Source organism: Cygnus olor, chromosome 12, assembly GCF_009769625.2.
Source record: "Cygnus olor isolate bCygOlo1 chromosome 12, bCygOlo1.pri.v2, whole genome shotgun sequence".
NCBI classification, from domain to species: domain Eukaryota; kingdom Metazoa; phylum Chordata; class Aves; order Anseriformes; family Anatidae; genus Cygnus; species Cygnus olor.
Genome location: NC_049180.1, coordinates 18,344,519 through 18,367,679, shown reverse-complemented (window position 1 = coordinate 18,367,679; position 23,161 = coordinate 18,344,519). Strand labels below are relative to the sequence as shown.

At 44.3% G+C, this 23,161-nt stretch overlaps 1 protein-coding gene and 1 long non-coding RNA gene across 4 annotated transcripts in view; one reads left to right on the top strand and one right to left on the bottom strand.

Moving 5' to 3' along the window:
- The window catches only part of ZNF423 (zinc finger protein 423), a 214,601-nt gene that overhangs the window by 87,404 nt on the left and 104,036 nt on the right, over window positions 1–23,161 (bottom strand). For all 3 annotated transcript variants that reach the window (XM_040570936.1, XM_040570935.1, XM_040570938.1), the window contains one exon: window positions 6,393–9,616. In XM_040570936.1, coding sequence (XP_040426870.1) covers window positions 6,393–9,616 — 3,224 coding nt within the window. The remainder of the gene's footprint in view (window positions 1–6,392; window positions 9,617–23,161) is intronic.
- LOC121076541 lies at window positions 1,579–13,376 on the top strand. The gene is made up of 2 exons (XR_005823579.1): window positions 1,579–4,057; window positions 13,167–13,376. It is a non-coding gene; the product is annotated as an uncharacterized LOC121076541 (long non-coding RNA).

Below are 23,161 nucleotides of genomic sequence, written 5' to 3'. Positions count from 1 at the left end.
ACTACTTGAGCCATAATCAGATTGCTCGTGTCGTTTAACCCATGACAGTAAAACCTCTTGTAGGGTGAAATAAAAGATGTTGAAAAGATCAACTTTTTCACAAAAAGATAAACTTTTTCAAAAAATTCCGTCTTTAGAGAAAGTTTAGAGTAGGCAAAACTCCTATAGTTACTTGAGGAAGTGAAGGACGAGAGGAAAAATACATTTTGTACAGGTCTCCCATCAGAAATCCTGAAAAACCTGCATTACCACACAGAACGGTTTTCTAGCACAATCTGTTGCAGATTTTCTCTGTCACAAATTCATACCAGGGAAGTTTGGCTGCAGAAATCAGGAGATGGTGTGAAGAGGCAATTACATGAACCATTTATTCAAATAGGGAAAATGGGGTTTGGACTCAGATTGACAGCGGTGCATGCATTTGAGCATCATGACAGGGAAAAATCCAAGAAATCATTTGTAGAAATGAAAATGCATATTGACAAATTCGACGTCCAAGTTAGGAAAAAAATAAAAAACTAATGCTAAGCTTTTGTACACTTGCAAAACCTCTCATTTCCCAAAGCAGGACTATGGCGCTTTGGTCTAACATGCATGTTCAACTCCTGCATGGGAACATACTATCTGAATAGACATCTTTTGACATGCAGTTTAGAAAAATCGGGCCTTTTGTTCCTACTTCTTCCTAGAGAATAACTCCTACTGCAGCACTTACCCCCAGACAACTGCTGCTTTTGCACCCAGGCAGCAGTGCAGCCCCACAGCCGAAGCGTGCGGCAGCAGGTGTGTGCACACCGCACTCGTGCCCCGACTCCGCTGACGGATGGGTGAGGATCCAAAGCCACTAGCAGTGAGAGACCTAACTCAGGGACCAACATCCTCTTATGTTTTTGAGACAAAATAATTTGTGGGTATTTTCTGTGCGCTCTTAGATGCAAATTATTTTTTCTTATGGCTTCCACCCCACACCTAGGTATAGAATCTTATTTTTAGGACAGCAGTGGTAAGTCAGAAGTTTTGAGTTAAACAGAGGAGTTGCTGTCACCCCTTCCACATATGGGACCCAATTTCCTTGAGCACCTGCTGAGGAAATAACAAATTAGGTGCTTCCAGGAGCTTCTTAACTACTTCCCATGTCATCAGTGGCAACAAGTTCGCCTGCTGGAGGTTAATGAACATGCTGTAATGCCGCAGTAACGAATGCAACGATCTATCGCTGGTATGCAGATTCCATGAATTCTGTACACAGTGTGTGTTTGCATATAGGCAGGGCTTTCTAGGCTAAAATAACAATGGGCAATTAACATGATAATAGGAAGAAGGATATACTCCATTGGCCGAAAACTGACACAGCCAACCATATAAAAGGAAATACTTTGGATTGGCTAGTTATCCCTAGGCAGCTCAGGAAAGTATCCTCCTGGAGTCCATTCTGAAATCAAGGCTGTTAATGGAAAAGCAGCTGGATTTCTGCAGCAGTGTTCCTTGGGAGTCTATTCCAGCCGACGAGTGCAAGCACACATACGTACACATGTATTCTCAAGCACACTGGCACACACATGCTGAGGGCTCCTAGCTTGAAAAAAAAATGAAAGAAAAAAGAATGCAAAAAACCTTGGAAGAGAAAAATGGGACTGGGTGGTGAATGATTCATGTGGTCACATTTAAAACTTGAAATCTTCCTCTTCTGTAAAACTTCAAAGCTGACTCAGTTCTGTGCCTTGTTCAACACTTATCTCTGTTATGAGGGTTCCCTAAGTAACTAGCTAAGAAGGACAATATTTCAGCTCAACTCCATTGCAAATCTTTAAAGTTATATTAAACACAGACAAATGATTCATTTTTTTAATTGATTTCGGTGCTTCTGAAAGCTACTTACTAACAGATCTGGAGACAGGATGTCTTTGTTTATCCACAGACCCAGTGCGAACTCCTCCACACCATTTCACAAACTTATAAAACACTCCACTTGGTGTGACCACCCCTCAGAGAAGACAGCAGACTTCAGACTTCCTGTGAATATTATCTTTAGCCTCAGCTGACACACATGCATGCGAAAGAGCAGTTTAACTGAGGCAATGGCTCTTTTGATCGGGAACCCTGCCTGATACAGAATAAGGTCAATAAACGGCTTCATACAGGCCACCAAAGAACTATAGCCTGATTAGCACCCAAATGTACATGCACGAGATTGAAGAGTTGATTTTTTGGCTCATTAATAATTGTCTTTAAAAGAATGTCACACCAATAGACTTCCATTCTCAGTAAATGGGGAGCATTAGTTTTAATACAAGGTTATGTTATTTGTGGTGCCAAATACGATCTTCTGCTACCATTTCTTGTGGGTATCATGACTTCCCTGACATTTGTAATGGGCTGGTTATCTCTTTTCAAGTTTTGTCTTTCTGTGTGGTGACAACAAAGTTGCTCATATTCTGAGGATCTAATAGAGTCTAGATGACAGCATCAAGGTGGCATAAGAGACCAGATGAGCAGGCCTTCAACTGAGAGCTCAGTCCCCATTAATCCAAGATATTTCATTCTAATCTTGGCACAAAACAGTAGTAATAGCAACAGGGGGTTCTGCTTTCTTTTCTGAAATAACTATTGTTCCCATGGGTTTTCCAGACTGTCCTCCTTTAAATCTGGAAATGGTTTCCTGTTCTACAAAGAAAATATTCCTCCATTCAAGTGGATTTACAAGGGAAGAGAAGGGGTGGGGGGAGAACAAAGAGAAGGGATTGAATCCAAGAAAGCGTGCAGGAGAAAAGGAACTGAGTAAAGGAGCACAATAGGGTTCATTCTTCCAACTTTCTATGCCACCTCCTTTGCTTCTTCAGTCCAAATAACCTAGGTGGGCTAAATAAAGTAACACCATTCAAGATGGAAATTTAACTGAAGCCTGAGCATTTGGCATTGTCAATGTTAAGCAAGCATTGTTCATGATAACTATGGTACAAACTAAGGATAAATCTGTGTAGGAGAAAGAGCTGCCTGAAACGTGACTGTTTCCAGCATTAGAAGAGGCAATAGGAAATCTCAGTACTAAACAAGCAGTCATGTTTCTCAAGGCACACACATTCCTCTAGAAGACATTAAAATGAATTAATAAAATGTTTTAAAACTGAAGCTCCTATGCACAGAAATATGTTCAGAAGAAAATGAAAACGTTACTTCTGACGTGACCATAGCAGAACAAAAAAGGTCTTGAGCTATAGATGTGCCAGATACTGGAATGGGACTTCCACTGGAGATGTTCATTTAAAAGAAACTTTAGTGCTGTTGAGACAGAAGAGCTCCTGTAGAACTGTAAGAATTAAACAAACTGAAGTTAGAGCAGCCTTTCACAACCAAGGTGCATTTTATTTATTCCTCTTAGTGATATTCCATATAAAAGACCATTGACTTGATTTAAAATCCCCTAATAATAAATCCTCTGATGCAGATGTTTCCTGCACAGGAGGCAAAAACTTCAGCCACGTAGAAATAGTTTTCGACCATCATAATTTGATCCTACCTAGATATCCTACGAAGAAAGGTAATTAATTTATTATTATTTTTTTTTTGGCATAATAAAATGGAAGTGAAGAAGACAGGATGCAGCAGCATCTTCAAGAGTAATGTGCTTTATTTTACTACAGGGTTAAATCTTCACTTAAGTTTTTTTTTGTTTTGTTGTTGTTGTTGTTGTTGTTTTTGTTTTTGTTGTTTTTGTGTGTGTGTTTTGTTGTTTTCTGAAATTATTCTGGACTTCCAGACTCATTTCTTCCATGCAAGAAGTATAACTGCTGGTGTAATGACTTCTGTCACATTCACAGAAGTTACATATTTTGTATGTCATATTTTCCATTTGATAGGATTTCATTTTGCTTATTACTCCAACGTATACACCAAGCATTTAAAATCAAATCTCCCTATATTTGCTTTTTGACCGTACCTTTTCCTAATCTTCAACTGCTTTTCTGTTATAGAAAGAAAAATCAATATGGTGTTTAAAAAAGAAATGTAGAAGAGCTGAAGAACTGGAGAGAAGCAGCTCTTGCTTGGACATCTGCAGGTTACTCTATATGCATTGTACATTTAAGATAGCTCTACTAAAATGGTATTTTGCCTGTGCACAGCATAGTAACAAGATGAGGAGAGATTGTGTTCAACTTGTGCAGTTTCATTATGAAGCCAATGAAGTTAAGTAAACATTATTCTTGAAATGCAGGAATTTATCCACGTTTAAAGGACAGCCTAATTATTTGAAAACCCCTGTGCTAGCCTGACACAAAGAGCACCCGTTATCTTGAGAAACCTGAGTGAGAACCAATAGTTTCCACATGAACCGCTATCAGAATTCAGGTCTTGTACCTATAATGAAAGGTAAGAAAATGAATTATTTCTAGTAACAATAATCTATTCCTGGGATGCATACCATAAAGATCTCCGATATTAGCATATGTGCAGGTCATAGACACCTGTTGAAGGCACCATTTGCCATTGCCACAAATGCTGATTTTTCATTATCTCCTACAAAGGAACTAAGACCTTGTCCTCATGGGATGAAATTCAAAGCATTTACCTTATTGAAGAACTTAAAACTCTCCCCTGAGAGAACAAGTATGGAAGCTCTCACTGAAAAGAGAGAGTTAAAGCAAGAAATCAGAGCAGCAAATGGCAACGTATTCTGCTTCTGATAGTCGACAGGAAAGAAAAGGCTATACTTTGGGTTATAAGCATGGCCACGTGAAGAGTTAGTCCTACCTAAGAGAATAAAGTGTTTAAAAGAATTTAGAAATAAATAAAGACCTGAGAAAAAGGAAGCAGAATGGCCTAGTAGGAGCCCCAGCTGAACTCTCAAAAGGTATCACACTGAAGGAGGGATATTTCCATTTCTTATTCTTCTGCAGGATGAGGTGTATGCACCAGGAGGTTTAGTCACGCACCCAGAGGGAACAATATCCAGTTCTATTACTAAAAAAAAAACAAAACACTTTCCTTGGTATTTGATCAGGAGCCTGGAAGGGGGTGCTGGGGCGAGCGGGTGCCTAGGACCAGCAGCGCCGTGCCCCCTGCTGCCGCCCTGTGCAGCCCCAGCGCTGAGCCAGAGCTAACAAGTCCCACGGGGGACATGGCGACAGTGCTACCGGAGGCATCGCAGTTTGTGTCCTCAGGACATACTTAGGGTCTTCTCTTACTTCCTGAGCCTCTGATGTTGTATTCTAATGGCATTTACAGGTTCTTTTAATGTACTAAGATGTGTTTGTGGGTGCTTTAATTAGCAGATTGACATAAACAGGCATCTATGGCTGGAATTATTCATTAGGAATTGGGTGCCTAATTTCCTTAGATACTTTTGAAAATCTCACCCCATCATGTTTAATTAAAAATGTCAGATGATATCAATACTCAGATGTGTCTGCTGTTAGTCTCCCGAGAAGATTTCCAAAATCTACTTCTCATTCCATCTGTTCCTGACAGAGGAAGGACTGACTTGGCCCATTCTTGAACCAAAACGTCAACAAATAATTTTAAAAGACTATAAACTGCAAATGATATTAATCTCCTGAGCAGGCTTCTGAAACCTTACTTGGATACTGTGTGCTCCCAAGCATCTTGTAAGCTAAGAAATAGGAAAACAGGCTTTCTGCGAACTCCAAGGGAGAGCACGCTTCTTTTTCAAAAACGTAACTTGCCTATTAGCCAGAAATTTCCAGATTTGCTAAGAAAACTGCTTGTCCTAAAGGAGGGCCACGAAGCAGTTCCTTTTAAAATCACACACACGTGCTCCAGGCATGTACGTATGCACACAAACATCCAAGTAGCCTCACAGCCTCACTCACTCAGACAGACATCCACAAGGACAGCCTCTCTAGCACAGCCATTTGTTTTAGGTGAGAATTTGGGGGGGAATTCAGTACAGTTTTCCTCACAAGTTCCTGTATCTTCCTGCTGATATTTATTTCCCAGGTAAGAAATCATCACTTTCCGTGAGTATGACAAATCAGATTTTTTTCCTTTGGGAACTCAGAAGGTCTTTTTTCATGGATATGCCTCAGTTTTTCCAGATCTGCCAGTTCAGTAGCTTCAGAATTCATGAACAAACTCAATCCTCATCATTCATGAGCACATGGATGCGTCTCAGCTCTCTGTTGGTAAATCTAGGGCAGCTTTATGATAAAAAATCTAATGCTCTGCCACTAGGAATCTAGGAGCCTGTAAGACTGAACAAAATCTACTTTTCTATGTGCATTACTCTACCCTTCTTTCTGTTTTTCTTGTTCAAGTAATTTTATAAAATGGCAGTTAAAAAAAAAAAAAAAAAAACAGGACATCAAATCAGTTCTCAGTCGTGTTAAAAATCTACATTTTATCCCTGTGACATATCAAAGTTCAGCTGTACTTACTCTGGGCACAGGAGATGTCTGGGTACCTTTCCTTTGGCCACTAGTCTCAGGTGTCAGGTCTCGGTGGTCTACCTGAATGTGGCTCTCCAGGTCTTCAGCACTTTCAAATTTGACACTACACTCCGGACACCTCAGACTGCCACACGGTCTCTCATTCACCTCCTGCGGGGTCAAGCCCAAAGACTGTCCATTGGTGCTCCTGGTCATGCACCCAGCACACAGGCCATAGGGAAGGCCGTTCACATCCAATTTTACCAAGTCCTGCTTATTTCGGAACTCTTTCAAGCACAATGCACACTTGTAGAGTTTTTGCAAGGCCTGGCCGTTGGGCGACGAGGTTGCAGAGTTTCCTGCCAATTTCTGCATGTGAAACGTCCCATGAATTTTCAGCTCAAGCGTAGAGGTGACCGTCTGCATGCAGACAACGCAGCGAAACCCGGTGAGGGAGTTTCTGAGGTCTGGATGCATCTGGCAGTGTTCGATAAATTCCTCCTCGCTCTGCAGCGGCATTTTGCAGATCCGACACGTTCCCGTATCCAAACTCTTGCTGTGAGTGACCTTGTGCTCGGTCAGGGTCAGGAGCGATGGGAAGCGTTCGCCACAGATGGGGCACATGTAGTGCTTAGCTGGGCCTCGGTGGGTCTGCATGTGCTCTCTCAGGCCGTTTTCTGAGAAAAAGGTCCTTGAGCAGATATTACACTTGTGGCTGCCTTTGATGAATTCCGCTTTCTTCCTGGAACAGTCATCCTCCCCGGGCCGGATGTTATGATCTCTCAAACGATGGTTCTGCAAGAGGACCTCCATCGTATAGGCAGCCCCGCAGATGTCACAGCCGTACATGGGCTCAGAAGCATCTACATCATCCTCACTGGCTTCATGGCTGTTGGAAGTATCTGGGTTCTTCATCAACATGTTCTGGATATCTGCCCCTTCCGTCTTCTTATTTGTTGTGGTCATGCCATTAGCTGTCCCATTTTCAGCACTATCATCAAAAACACAATGTTTCTCCCGCAGGTGTTTTTCAAGCAAGATGATGGCATGAAAAGCTTTGCTACAAAACTTGCAGTTGTATTTCTTGCTGTGGGTTGTGATGTGGCACTGCAGCTCTACCTCTGTGCTAAAAGTCTCACCGCAGAAGATGCATTTGTGAGACTTTGATGGATTCCCCAGGTGACTATGCTTCACATGGATTTGGAGATCCACCTCCTTCCTAAAATCCCAGTTACAGGCTGTGCAACGATACATCTTCTTTTCATTGCTGTGCTTGACTGCCAGATGCACTTGGATAGATACCTTGGAATCAAAAACTTCTTGGCAAAGGGTGCAGTGATACAACACAAAAGTATGCATGTCCAACAAATGCTTCTGCAAATCATCCACCGAAGAAAACTGTTTGTCGCAGCTCTCACACACATAATGAGTTGAAGTTGTCATGTAATGTACGGTGAGATGTTGCAGAAGAGACTCCTGGGAATCAAAGTCTTCTTTACACTGAGGGCAAGACTGTTTCCTCAACAGCAACTCCAAATGCAACTTTAAATGGGTTTGAAAACTCTCAAAATTTGAGAACTTTAGATCACACTGATTACATGGGTATTCACCGTTAGACACTGAGTTTACACTAGCAGAAAGCCGTTGCCTTTTAGGGGAAGAGACTTCAACATCAGAAGAAACTGGACTCTGCTCTGCTTTTGACTTCTTATTGTGTGCCAGAGGAATGTTCTTGTGGTTTTCTTTAATATGCTTTGTAAGCTTCAGGATGGAGCCAAAAATGGGGGAGTTTGTGCAATAAGGGCATGAATAAACTTCCATAAAAGACTGTGTTGGCTGAATGACAGGGGAATCCAATTTTGAATTTCCTACATTGCAGTGAGTCTGCTGAATGTGCTCAGTCAAGGTTGCTTCGGTCAGAAAGCCCATGGAGCACTGGTTACAGAAGAAAGCGTTGTTGCCATCTTGAGGGGTAGCATTTGGGCCACAGTGAGTAATACGGATGTGTTCCTGCAAGCTGTTGATATCTGCAAACATCTCAGGGCAGTAGTTACAGTGAAAGGCAGAAATGTTGCTGAACTGCATCATAGGATAGGCATGGTTTTTGTGCACCTTTCTCACGTGCTCATTCAAGTTGTACAGCGTAGGCATGGAATCAAGGCAGATCTGGCACGTGTGGCTTTGCTGAGGTTTATCTGCATGAATGGTCTTCAGGTGGATCTCCAGAACAGCAAGGCTGTTGAAGTCACGCTTCGAGCAGTAAGGGCAGCTGTAAGTAACTTTAGACCAATTCTGGCCTTCCTCTCTGTCCACAGACCTGATTTTCTTCTGTCCTCTCAAAGGCTTTAGGGTCGAATCTGGGGTGGAACCTCTTTCCACCGACGCACTGGAGTCGGGCGTTGCGCTGCTCATGGACGCCACGCTCCCCAGGACGGGGTCAGGGCTGATGCTGTGATTGCTGGAGTCAGGTTGTCTGTGGCTGTCCAAGTGGCAATAGACTTCCTCCACTGAAGAAAACTGCTCTGGGCACATAGGGCACTTGTGTTTTTTGTTGGCATGGGCTTGATGAATGTGTGAGAGCAGCAAGTTTTCATCTGAAAATACTTCAGGGCAATGAATACACTGCAAATCTGCCTTCTCGGAAAGCTGTGGGTGGCGTGTCATTACGTGCTTCTCCAAATCTTCAGTCTGACTGAATGTCTCTTCACAGTAATCACACATAAAATCATCCTTCTTCACCTCTTTCTCAGTCTTTGCCATATGTTCCTTGTTCTTTTTATGAGCTTGCATGTGACTCTGCAATGAGCTGGTAGATGAAAACCCACGTTTACACACAGTACACTTGAACGGTTTGCTGGAGCTGTGGGTTTTCAGATGAATTTTGAGGTGGTCGCTGCGAGAGAACGCGGCCTCGCATTCGTGGCAATGGTACTTTTTATCCCCTGTGTGAAGCTTTATGTGGCGATCCCTACTTCTCTTGTGCTTAAAAAGCCGGCTACAGTAGGTGCATTTGAAAGGTAGTTTGTCACTGTGGATCTGCTCGTGCCTTTTAAGGTAGCTCAGGCGAATGAAGGACTTATCACAAAACTGACAGGGATACGGCAGGCCAGTCCCCCCTTCCTCCTCCCCGATGCCGAGATCACACCCATCTCCTATCATCTGAGTGGGTGATGCAACATCTTTGCTGGAGGGAGATGAAGCCACCCAGGAGAGTTGTGGGTCGTCATCACCATCTGTAATGGGAAAGCAGAAAGGAGATTAAAAACAATTCCCAGTGCATCTGTGAAATAAGGACAAAGCTCTCAACAACACTATGGGCTTCTGCTACTACAGCATAAAAAAAAAATCAACTCAAAAAAAAAAAAAGAGTGTCTCTTGAATTTCAAAGGAGGTTTGAGAAAGACAAAAATATATTTGCAAACATAATTCACAGATACACAAACATAGAGTATTAATAAAAAGCATTTTTCTTTAGCAGGTTTAACACCTGCTCACTGTACTGTAAAGCAATAAACAATGAATAAAGAAAGCAAAACACAATGTGCAGTGAAGCAATACAAACGCTTTGGAAAGCTACAGTATTAAGTGATCACCTGTGATTTTGTGGGTCTTTTTAAATGCTACATCGAGATGACTTTAACTAATGTCCCCATTAAACAAAATCCTTCAGTTCTGTCTCAAAACTGTAATAGAATTAAAGGCTGCTCAAAAGCAAGCAGATTCAAACACCTATGTGAAATAAAACATCAGATCTGAGGCAGCTTGACAAAATCAGAGACCTGCATCATTACCACATCCATTCACAGGAAAGGTAACGTTGCCTGCTTGGTACAAAACCAAACTAACAAATTAAAAACAAACAAACAAACAAAAAACTAAAACAGAAATGATCACTGGAGATCTCAAGACATCACAAAACAATCAGCTTCAGGAGGAAACAACAATGGCTCAGCCTCTGCTTTAATGACTATTTCCTTTGCTCAATATGAGGCTTTGGAAAATATTTTATAATTTTATATTACCAAAAAGAAACACAGGACCATCTCCAGCAGCAAAACACTCATTTTAGGAAAAATACATAAAGTTTTGGCAGCTCTCATAAACAGAGTTGTTAACGAGAAACAGAAGAAAGTTCAAATATCCTAATCCCAATAAATGTGGAGATGTTGAGCGAAGCACAAATGCTACTGCTCTGATACAAAACTGATTCGTGGAATGAAGCAAAAACAAAACCCGTGTAAGCGGGGGAAGGCGCTGACCACATATATATTTGGGGATTCAAAAAAGAAAGCAGTTCTCCAGATGCGCTGTCCTTATAAAACATTTAATGCTCCTACTTCAGCTCTTACTAAAACAAACCAATAAAAGCCTCCCCAGCCGCGCACAGAGGCTGCCACACGCGCGCTTCTCCCGCCTGCCAGCCCACGGCCACCGCTCGGAGAGCAGCACGTGGGAGCGCAGGGGCTCTCAGGGAAGAGCTGCCTTAATGGGGACATCGCCACGGCAAGAGGCTAGGTCCTCCATCGCCGCTCCCCTTGTCCTCTCTTTTCATCCCCCGGACTCAGGCTCCCTGCTGAAGGCTCCGGCAGCACCTCCAGCCCCGGGCGGCCTCCTTCCCGGGACGTGCGTGCTGGGTGCCTGCCCTGCCGCCCTCGCAGCCAAATTTCCTGCTCCAGAGCGATGCTGGCCACAAGGAACATGCTCCCTCCCAGCCCTGAGCGAGCACCCACTTTTTAACACCCCCCAGTTCCTCGTGCTCGGCCAGCTCCTAAAGCGCCGGCCAGGAACCACCGATCTCCACATCAACTTTCCCAGCCTTCCTTCTCCCGGCCTCTCCCCGCAGCTGCAACAAAGCCCGGCTTTCCAAGCTCAAAGCCACCTCGCCGAGTGCTCCTGCCCGCCACCGCAGCACCGCTCGGCCCCCGAGGAGCCCCCGGCCCCCACCTGCCCCCGGCCCCTTCCCCGCCGCCAGCAGCCGCCTCCGGGCCCCGTCCCCACGGACCCGCGGCCACGGCCCCGTCCGTCGCGGGCAGGGAAGGAGGGAGGGAGGCAGCCGGCTGCCAGTGCCTGGATTAGGGGCCCCGGGGAGGTGCCGGTAGCTCGGGGCTGGCTAATTCCCTGCTCTCGCCAGCTGGGCTCCCCCAGGGGCAAGGAGACAAAAGGGAGCACGAGGGGGATGCTGGGCCCGAACTAGGGCAGCACATGTTGCGCGTGCTGCCGCCGCGGCTGGCTCTGCTGGGGAAAAGAGGAGAAAAACAACAACAAGGGGAAGGAGAGCACACGGCCGTTGTGTTATTTACTACTCTGCCTTGCTGGCTGAGATTTGAATACTAAAAAATGACCGCTTTGCAGAAACGATTAGAAAAATAAATGCATTTTATACATCCTCCCTTTTGCAACCAGGCTGCTCGCATCTATTGTGGGCACTGGTCCGCAGAGGAACGACTGCACCGGGGGAGAGCTCAGAGCACTGAAAACAGCTTCGGTGAATAAAGCTTCAGGGTTCAGCCTTACACTGAAGGTGCCAGGGGCCAAACTCAGGTAACACAGGCTGGGCCAGCTCCTTCAGCTGTGTTACTTTAGACGCACTTGTGCCAGCCACTAAGTTGGCAACATCAAACAAATGTTGTAGAAGTTCTCTTTCTCCTCTGAAATGAGCCAATCTACCTCAAAATGCATTCTAGCGGTCAAAGAACAACAGTCCCCCTCCAGCTGCTGCTCTTCAAACATTTGGGGCTGTTCAAAAACCAAAACCAAAGGCTGATATGATTCTGGGAGCGATGCACAAAGACGTTGCTGCACTACTGTAAGCTGGATTCACAACAATTAACATTGCTCTGGCTGAAAAGCGGAGTTTGTGTTAGAAAGGGAAGCGTTTACACAGACAGCTGAGAGCAAAGATTGTCTCCTTCTGTTAGCCTGATTGAGACCTTTCACCGATTTCATGTTTAACTTCTTTTTCTTGCACTGTTTGCTCATTCTTTGACAGGTTAAAAAGAATTGGGAAGCTTTAAGCCCCAGGAACAACCTACCTTGACTTTCTCACAAACAAGATGCTAAATTACAAAATGCCTAAAACTGAAGAAATTAGGAAAGAGTCATTATCATTAATCTCTTTATTGAATGAAAAATAGCCCTGTTAATTTTAACTTGCCATTTTAACTTGAAGAAAAGACCTATAATGAACTGAGAAGGAAATTCTAAGGTGTTTTACCAGAGCAATATTTTACTGGGAAGATATATATTAGATGTAGTGTGACATGTCTGGCAATGATGGTTAGAATAATAATTCTACATTAATGCAATCAAAGGAATGTAGCAGAATGAGAAAAATCACTTTCAAAAAGGAGATTAAAGTCATTAAAAATGGCTAATCCTGCAAAGTGGGACTGTTCTAAAATAGAGAATCACATGGCTGGTGCAAGGCTTTTGTCAGTTGCGCATAAGAGAATCAAAACAAGTATTAAAAGGAGAAGAAAATTCAATAAAAAGTTTAATTAGGAAAAAAATAGCATTGAGGAAGCTTCAGGATGTCAGTGGTTTTCAGGATGTATGTGTGGGTCATGAAGCTTAAAGGGCCAAAGTTGATAATCAATCTCCAAGTGGTACAGTAATTTAGCAACTTAATGTTCAGCACGTTTATGGGACTGCAAGCATTTATCATCATCACTGAGGAGCTAATTCCAGCCTCAGCGCATTCAATAAATGTATTTTGCCTTCTAATAAGAGCAATTTGGCCAAACTGCAGTATAAATCATACTTCATTCTCTGTTTATCTTCCAGATAACACGAGCCAAGTTCAGAAATATACACATGAAGCTAAAAGAAATAAAATCAAGTCTTAAAAAAACATGTCTTTTTTAGGACAGAGACATGTAGCACATCACAGATCGCCAGAAGCAAGCAGCTCTGTCTCCTCAGCATACACCGATGGTGATATATTTATTATTTCAAAGTTATTTTGCTAATAGAAATAAAACAAATGCAATACAATTTCTTAGTCCCTGCAAATACTTCTCCCTTCGCTCACTGCGTGCATTTGAAGGTGAAATATTCAATGTTGGCTATGAGACATCCACTCTGGCAGGATTTAGGAGGAAGACAGAGTGGGATCTGGCAGCTCACCCGTGCCTAACCTTTGCTTTACGAAAGGTGTGATCAAACTTCCTGCTCCCCACGCTGTCTCCCCAAGCCTGGAGGGCTCGGGTTGCTCTCTGGCAGGGCTTCCCCCGTGGAACGGGAGGCCAGCTCCATCCAGCTGGTTTCGGGGCAGACAGGAGCATGAGCTGAGCACTGCGGGGCTCAGAAGAGGCCACGAAACCTGCCCAGGCAGCAGCTAAATACCCAGTATTTGGCCAAGGAGACAACTTCAGAGACTCCCCTCCTGAGAGGACGAGAAGCCACAGAGGGCAGCTTTGGGAGGTGCTCCTATTCTTCCAGGTTTGTTCCTCTAGCACAGAGCTAGTACACCAAAGCGATAGTTGCATTAACAAAAACAAACCCCAAAAATCAATTCCTGAGAAAAAGATTGCTGTTTGATTTAAGTTCAGATTCCCGGTTCTTTCAGAGCCTCTCCATGACACCTAAGTTAAAACGCTCAAAACACTCACATTGTGTTAGACAATTGAAAGTTGGTGGAGTTCTGGCACCCCAAAAAAAGTAAGCTCCTTTCGAAAACAAGCTTGGTATCATGAGACATGCTCACAAACTGTCTGTGTCTCAGTTCCTCACGTCCGTGGTAGGGAAAAGCCATCTGCTGCTCAAGGGCAAATTGTAGGGCTTACTTCTGCATAGCTGTGAAACCCCAAGACATCCTCAGACAGAAGGCCTGATAGAAACGCTACCAATTTCAATAATTATTATTATCATGGATGCTTATCTATGAGAATACAACACAAAGATTGAGAGAAAATGACAGAAATCTTCACTAGTGGTTACAGCAAAATTTGAATTGCTCCACTATGCATTAACGCCGAGGATAGATCATTACAATGGATTATGGTAAGAACCTCACACAGCATACGCTGTTCATTTACACTGCAGTGCTGGTGTGAAATAATGCAAATCAAGTTTACATACCAAATGTTTTAAGTTTCAATGTTTTCAGTGCACTGTAACAGCTTTTTACTTCTTTTTTTTTTTGGAGTGTTTAGCCCCATTTTCCTGTACATTTCTTGCACAGAGATAACAAAGTAAATATTAAAAAATTGCACTAATATTCCAATCCCAATTTTGATGCACAGATTGGCTTCACCGAATGCTTTTGCTCTTTGTCACAGAAGGCAATGGTGGACTATGAATCACCAGCTCTTGGGTCAGTGATGGCATTTCGTGCCGACACCGCACCCGTCGGAGCAGCGCCGCAACCAGTTGGCTGTGTCTGAAACCCGGCGTGCAGGAGTACTCCAACGCGCTTTGCTACACAACAGAAAAGGGCTTCTACAGCTTAGAATTATCCCTACAAAAATATCACATAACTAGCCCCAGAACTGGTCAGCACATCCTCACTTAGGCATAAGAGAGGCACTAGAAGCTCAGGCTGCCCCGAAGAGCTCCCTATGCAACTCAGAAACATCGGCTTCTTCACAAAGCATTCTTGATACTTGTCTTATCTCAAGGCATTGTTGTATTTATATATATATATTTATATGTATATATAATGCCGAAAGTGAAACTGACTTGGGATAAAAAAGCCTAGGAGGTGCTAATACAAGGGGCACCGCCGGCAGTTCTCTCATGATTACAAGCAGAATGCAGCAATACCTACTGACATGCTTATGCAGCAGGCATTTGTGGTGCACCAAAGAACCAGCAGTTACTGACTCTTTCTCCAACTTCTCAGCTTTGCACTGCCTTTTTTAAGCAAGGTTTTTAAAACAGAAAGGAGGACGTCTGGCTCAATGGAAAATACATATAATCTATTTTTTCTTCTCATGAATAGAGCAACTTGGTATTTAGAATACCAAATCAGCACACGATGTCGCGCAGAATTTCAAACATGAAATTTGCCGGGATGTCTGCTGCAGATAAACTGTTACACATAGCCAGTTTAAACCTAGTCGTCTTTGTTTAAACCTTTCTTTTGTGATCAAAGATGCATTTAATTAGTCTTTTTTTTATGCTGTAAGTTAAAAGAACACAGAAAAATGTCTATTGAAGCTTAGCTGATACACAGAAACTTGTTAAGTCAGCGTTACCCATCCGGAGCCCTGGTTTGCCATTAGCAAGGATGTCAAGACTCAATAATGGCCATCGATAGGATGAGACTTAATTTAACACACATGATAAAACCAGAAAGTTACTTTTAACATTGTTGTTCTTACATCAAACAGTCTGTATTTTAGAGGTAACAAAAAATTAATATATCACTGAATAAGTTATTTCTCACCTCGATAAATGGCATAATAAGGGGTGGAGGAGAAAGTTTTATGTTAGATCTAGGAATAAACAAAATGCTTTCAGGGTTGAATCACTGTTTTTCTTTACTCCCTTTGGAAAAGCAGCAGATACTATATTCTGCTGTGCATCATGGACTTGGGACTGAAAACAGCTGCACTCTAATTACATGTAAAGTGTACCAAAACATTCCTTTTATCACAGACTGTAAATCTGTTAGCATCTGTCTCTCCTTTGTTTCTTCCACAAGATACAAGCTTGTTTCTACATTTTTCTCACCTGTAGCGGTGATTAAAATTCATTATAAATGAAAGGAGTGAACACTAAAACAAGTTCCTCTGTGTACAGTTCTAAACTCAAATTAGAAACAGCTGTTTGCTAATTCATGCAGTGATGTTTTGTCGTGCTCTGTGAATCAATAATAACTCACCCTATTTCTCCAGAAATGTTAGGATTAGACTTAGATTTTGCTTAGCCATTTGCTCTTCAGAAATGCTCAAATACACATTCTGTCTTTTTTAAGCGAGATTAAAGGATGATACCGGCAGAACCGTCAATGAATTAAGAAGAAGATCTTAATAGCTTGCTGCTTGTGCTTACCCTGCTTCCTAGAGGGTCCTGTGCCATCCTTGCCGGCTTTGATACCTACAGAGCGTTTAGCAAGAAGGCTTATTGTAAGACGGATGTAAACGAACCAAACTGTATTGGGGTCACGTGCACGCGTCGTGGATGCAACAGTCACACAGAGAACACTATAAAATCAGAGGCTGGGCTATGACGCACACAGCTTCCAAACACAAGGAATGACAAAGCCCTTAGGAAAACAAACCAAATAGAATAATTATTACTTATAATAATTACTTATAAAATTAATTATAATAAATGGCAATACTTAGGCTAATTGTTAGTACCATATCTCCATATTTTCTTAGCCAGAGCACAAACTTCAGATGACTCTATTGGCCCTACAGTCACACAATTATATTCTGCACTTCTTGCTACTTGATGCCGACATCTATCATGATTTCAACACTAGATTACACAAAACGAAGAGACAAGACACAGTGGTTAAGGGCTTCGCCTGCTTCATTTTTGTATCTAAACCCCCGGACGCAGGCTGTCTTTTGAACAGCCGCGGTGGCTGGTTCGCAGCGCCTGCCCTCGCTGCCGCAGCACGCGGGGAGCACCGGGCCCTCCGCAGAGCTTGGGGATCCAGCCCGGGGCGGTGGAAGAGCATCACCCTCCACAAAGCTCTCTGCCATACACACGAGGGAAGTCCTTTTCTCAGTTATAAGTGAAGAGGCGCTGCCTTCCTCCTGTTTTGTTGCTGTAAGCAGTAACAGGGTGCTTACCGGACAGCACAAACCCTGGTATCGAGACTCGGAGCCACTCGTGGAGACACGGCCAGCAGAAGAGCCCTTCTGGTGGGATGAAGCGAGACTTCCAATTCCCTCCTTGACATTCAATCAGGCTGCTCCTGAATGCAGCAGGCACCTGCTCGCAGGCTGCTCAGCTGAGTACCCGCAGCACGTGGGGTCTGCCAGCCTCAGGATCTGTCCCTCAGTTCACACCTTGGCTGAGCATCAGAAAAACAGTCTAGCCTGGAGAAGCTCAATGAACACTGAAACCAAAATTAAGAAGAGACAGACTTTTTCTCCAAGAACTGACCAAACCGGAGTGATTTAATTTAATGCTTTACTGTGCTCATTTTCATGTCTCTGAATTGTACTTTCAAGTGAAGATTAAGTCATCAATTACAATCCATTAGGCTCATTCATGAAATTCATTTCAGGGTCAGATCCTGTGCGGTGAGCAGGGAACCTGGAAGCTGACAAGGGCAGGCAACGCTTTCCACAGGATATTCAGCTTGGGCAGAAGCGAGTCAGAGCTCATTTTGATGGTGTGGGCAGCAGACTGGAGGAGCAAGAGCCTTTAAAACTGGGGCAGTGGCAAACTAGGACAAAGAGAGTGCTGCCAAGCCCTCTCAGATAAGCTGCTGCTACTGCTAGGACAAATGCATGTCTACTACTGTGCTGGCAGGCAATAGCAGAGCGGTGTTTCCACTTCTGCAGAGCTCTGTTCCAACTTCTTGGCCACGTATCAACTGCGAGCCAAAAGAACCACTAAGGAGGGAGAAAACTGGGACCAGACACCACAACTGCTCTGCGTCTTCTAGGTGGGGTCACCAAAAGTGACTGCCTTGCTAGGATGGTTTTCGGTGAGGAGATCTTCAACTGGATGCTACGCAGTGACCTGACCTCCTGGCATCCCTGCCTTTAACATAAGAAAATTCTTTCCCAAGAACAAATTTTTGCTCCTAAATGGGTATTTTCCATCAGTGCTCAGTAGAAGGTATACCAATTGCCGTGTTCCCAACCTGAGAAAAACCTCCCGTTTTAAATTTCAGCTCTGCACAGGACTTTACTGCCAAGCTTTCCGGCCTGAGGAATTTAAAGCTGGTCGTATTATTAGAGCAAGTTGCAGGGGAAAATAAAACCAGCTTGTTAAGTCAGAAAGAGTAGGCTGTTCCAGGCTCTCATTTTGATCTAGGTGGGAAAACTGTGACGCACTTACAACCTTAATAGGTTGACGTTGACGATGAATAGGCCTAATGCTGAAAAACACATGTTGGCTGAAATTACTCAGCAATAAACAAACAGTAAAAAACAACAACATCCAGATTTTGTACTGCCTTCAAAGAACTGGGGAAGGAAAATCAACAAATTACATGGGACAGGCGGTATCAAGTAACCTGCTTTATAGTTACGCATATGCATTATTGGTCTGATTTCCAAACGTGTTGTGTATTCACATCGACCCCATTGAAATCACCACCAACGGCGGCTGCCTAACCCTTCCGAAAATCCAGGTGACAAACATTAAACCTAGCCAGATCTACACGGAGGTGTTTTCAGAAAGGCGCACACATTCCCCGTCCCCTTTATGAATTCACAGTCAGGATTTCATGCAGACGCGGTGAATGGAAATGAAGAGGCATTTGCGAGCCTCCAGCTCGCAGGCTGACAAGCAGCAGTAGTTATTTACGCAGGTCTGGTCCGCGCAGCTCCTCCGGGCCTTCACCCGGCCAGATCCGAGGGGGCTCCCATGCCTCAGAGACCCCCGCGGGTATGCCTGCAGCTAAGGCACTGTCCCACCCCAGCCTGGTGATGGGGTTTGCTCCAGCTAGGCAAACCTCCTGCTCCTCGGGGAGTGCTACGGCAAAGCACTATTAGTTAAGACTCTGGGCTTGCTATACTGAACAAGTTTTTTTAAATATTTCATTTAAAATTAAAAAAGAAGACCTGCAAATGTAAAAGCACCCTGTTGAATACTAAGCACGTTCCTGAGTATCATTTAGTTAAACGTCGGTGATGAATCTATTCGGTGTTTGTGAAAGGCCTGAGGGGAATGGCACTGAGGCCAGAAAGGAAGTTCTCCGCCTATCAATACCCGATAGAAATAACTGAAGGGTTTAAAAAGGAAACAGCTATAGATTTTGGGCTATGCAAGATGAAAGCCAAACCGTGTGGCTTGCCAGGGAGAGACACGTGTTCCACGCTGCATGGTAACACGACTTCTTTTTCACTAGCAGCAAGCAGCATTTTAAATAAGAAACGGCTTTTAGAACAAGCAAGCAAACACCAGCGTTGGCCAGCCAGTAACCATCTTTCCTGGCATATCCGTGCTCCCCTGCAACAAACGTGCCACGCAAGAGGCCTTTCAGGTTGAGCCGGCCGTGACCCAGTGCCTGCGATCTGCTGACCCACCCTGCGCCACAGCACAAAGCCGTGCGCCGAGAGCTGCTGCCTTCCTCCAACAGGTCTCTGCCCTGATGGCTGAAGGGCCCAATGACATCGTGAGACAGCTCTGAGATTTTCAGCAGAGGTTTTCTTCCCAAGGCTCATGCCCGCGTTGGTGCAGCCCAAGGAGGGCTCCTGTGGCCAACCCGGCCAGCTCCCAGCGCGGAGCCTCGCCGAGCGCCTGCGTGGGCTGCAGGGCTACGCCAAGTGGTGCCTGTGCTACAGCACCGCGGGGTGACGGCATGCCAGGAACCCTCTGCTGCGGGCACCAGGCCCCGACTGCCGCCCACACCGTGCCCCATCTCCTGCACTGTGAGCCTGCGGAGAGCTTTCAACTCTGTCTAAGTTCTTTAGGGGCTTCTGAGGACGTTAACCAGAAGACAAGAGCTCCAGAGAAATCCTCCCGCAGGATCAGTGCAGGCAGGAGGAGTGCAGGCAGGGGCCGACAGCCCCTGTGCCCTGCCACGCTCCTGCCAAGAGGTGCACAGAGCCAGCAGACACCTCCCCTCGTGCTGCAGGAGCATTGCCCACGTCAGCCCAAAGCACATCCCACAACGGGACGGCGCTTTCCTTGGTTTCCCAACAGCCATGGTGTCTTCCTCCCGAACTGCTTGATGTGGCTTTAGGGGCTGATTGTCTGTACTCAGATATCCCTACTTCACCTGGTAATGCAGATTTCCTTCTGATTGCGTGTGCTGCTATTTTTTTCTCTCCTTCCTGTAAATGTGGATTGCTCAATTTATTCTAGTTAGTGACTGTCTCCGTGCCTTGGCCATAGACACAGAGAGTGAATTTGTAATGAAGGAAGGTGTAGGGCACAATTATTTGTTTAAATGGGATTAAAATTAAGGTTGGAGTGGGCACTGAATCATCTCTATTTATCCCTGAAGAGAAGGAGGGCCAGCAAACATTTGGCACTTGCAAATAAACACCTCTTTCCCCACCATCCCTCCCAAACAGCACTCCTTCCACCTGAGAGCACTCTCACGCAGACATCGGCACTGATATCACAGAGTTAAAGGCAATAAAGGGAAAAGTTTTGTTCAATACCTTCCTCCCTAACTCTACCCACACAATGCAGAATGGTTATACTTACAACGAATATCTGGGGATGCTAATAAAAGGAATGAGACAGCAGTGGGGAGAGACGGTGAATTACCTTAAAAAGGTGCACCTTGGTATTGCAGGTACAGGAAGCATTCGGCTGTCTGTAGAGGAGTTCACTAAAATAAGAAGCGGGTGGCAGCTGGAGGTGGGCATTTGGGTGGGACAGTGGCCCAGCGGAGTTACAAACCAAAGCAGTAACAGCAAAGCACGAAAGAACAAAATCACAAAACCTCTCATTTCAGAGAAATCAGGTATCTGAGGTTTGTTAGAGACACGGGCACCTCCAGAACCAGGTGTGTTCAAGAAATGCTCTCCAGACGATTGATGGCTGGAACACCACCACTCCCCAAGTCAAGTAACAACTTGGTGGTGGTGATTTTTCCCCAGATGCGAAAAGGTTTGGTACCAGCCCCTAGATCTCCAGTGTGGGATGTCTCATATGCGGAAGAAATTGTGTCCCATCTCTACTGTCCTAAAGAGTCAAAATAGTGACTTCAAGGTGTATAATACACGCTGACTGCTGAAGAGAAGAAATGCCAATAAGCTGGATGTAACTGAGTAGGGAATTTAAATGTTTCTGGAAAATAGAAAACTATTGGTTTCATAACCAATGGGAGGAGTTTTAAAGCTCAGACTAGCTCCACTTACACAAACCCTACCATCCTAAATACCTATAAATACTGAAAACTCACACCTTTAGCTGGAATAAATACTTGCGACACTGAATTCTATTCTTTCTATCTTACACTCACTTTGAAACACAGAAGTATGAGCACCAAGAACTATGCGAGTACCAGCCCTGGCTCCCCATCTAAACTTTGTTATCTTTCTGTGTTTAAGATAGGAGTGCAGTGTCTGTCTTCTGCCAAAAACCAGAAACTCCACCTCAGTCGGGGAGCATCCCAGTATAAAATTAATCTTCTGAGTAGTAAATGTTCGATTAACATAATGCAGTAACTACATGACTTGAAAATAATCTACTTTAGAGGTCAGGGTCCTGGATAACTGAGAGCTGATTCTGAAAGATGTATAAGACTTTAAAAACCAAACCAAAAGGTTTTTTCCATTTTCTAGGATTACCATACCTTCCGTCTTTAGATTTACTATGGCAATAACCACGACAGCAGGAAGCTTACAACATTGTGTCTACCCTGAAGTCACTGTACTCAAGCTAAGAGTGACTCCATCAGTTCTTTGGTTGGACTGAAGATACTGAACCTGATGGGATTTTTTCCTCTCTGTGTTGCTCTGTACCAAAACATCCATTTTCCAGCAGGGGGGCCTACCAAAAGAGGAAGCAGAGGTGTGGGCACTAAAAGAGGAGCCATTATCAATGCCCAGAAATATATCATGTGGGCCAGCTGCCCGATTTGTACAAAAGCATTAAAAAAGTCAACCAAGGCAATGGTTTATAGTTTCGCTCTATTTTCCATCTTAAACCATATTATTATCTTTCTAATGTCATTAGAGAAGCTTCCATTGCAGCCACGGGAAAGCAGACAGCCCCTAACAGATTCCTGTCTGAATTTTTGTGCAAAGTGTGAGCAGGTAACAATATTTACCATGTACAGTAATTATGAAAAACTGTGAGATTGTGTAATTATGTATTTTAATTACATGATCTGATTAGCTTTTTTAATCACTTCATAAAAAGAAAGGAAATTCACCGAGGTTGTCAGAAAGTTAATAAAAATAAGGTAATTCACGGCTAAGGCTCACCATGGTGCCTTTCTAACTACTTCCTTGCTACACCCCACTGTGCCTAGGCATTGGAGGTCAACTATAAGTATTAATTTCCTCACTTTTATTAACTTTGGTGACAACATCCATGCTCTTTTGGCATGGGTTTTTTTTTGGTTGTTGTTTGTTTGTTTCATTAGGAAATGTTTTTCATTTAGCTGACTGATATTTTAAGAGACAGCAGGCTCTTCGAAACCAGCAGCCCGGTTGATCTGAAGCTCTTCACAAGAGGAGCCTTGCCTGTCCCTGTCCCTGTCCCTTTCAAAGGCAGCCCCGTGGAGCGGTCACTGCCACCCGGTGCCACACGAGCCGTACCACCAGCCTGCCAGGCCCCTGCAGTTGAGGCTGGCTGGCAATATTGCTAGCTCACGCTAAACCAGGGCCCTTACCACGCACAAAAGTCAACCCAGCGCTGCGGCAGCAAGAAGGAAATCAGCCCCTGGCGTCGGATGGATGGCGGCAGGCAGCTGAGCCTAGGGCCACCGAGCAGAGAGGTGGCAGCAGCAAAAGGCACGGTTCCTGCAGGAGCCCGAGGTGCAGGAGAAGAGGTCTGCCTGCTCCAGGCACAGAAATCTCCCCAGAAATCTCCCCGGGATGCACAGAGAGCCCCTGGGAGCTGTCCCGCTGCATTCACGGGCTGGAAGGAAGGGACGAGAAGCCTTCTCCCGCTCCCGAGGCAGGCCAGAGCATGTGTTTCAGCTCTGGAAAACAATTTCTCTAACTTTTGGATGCGAT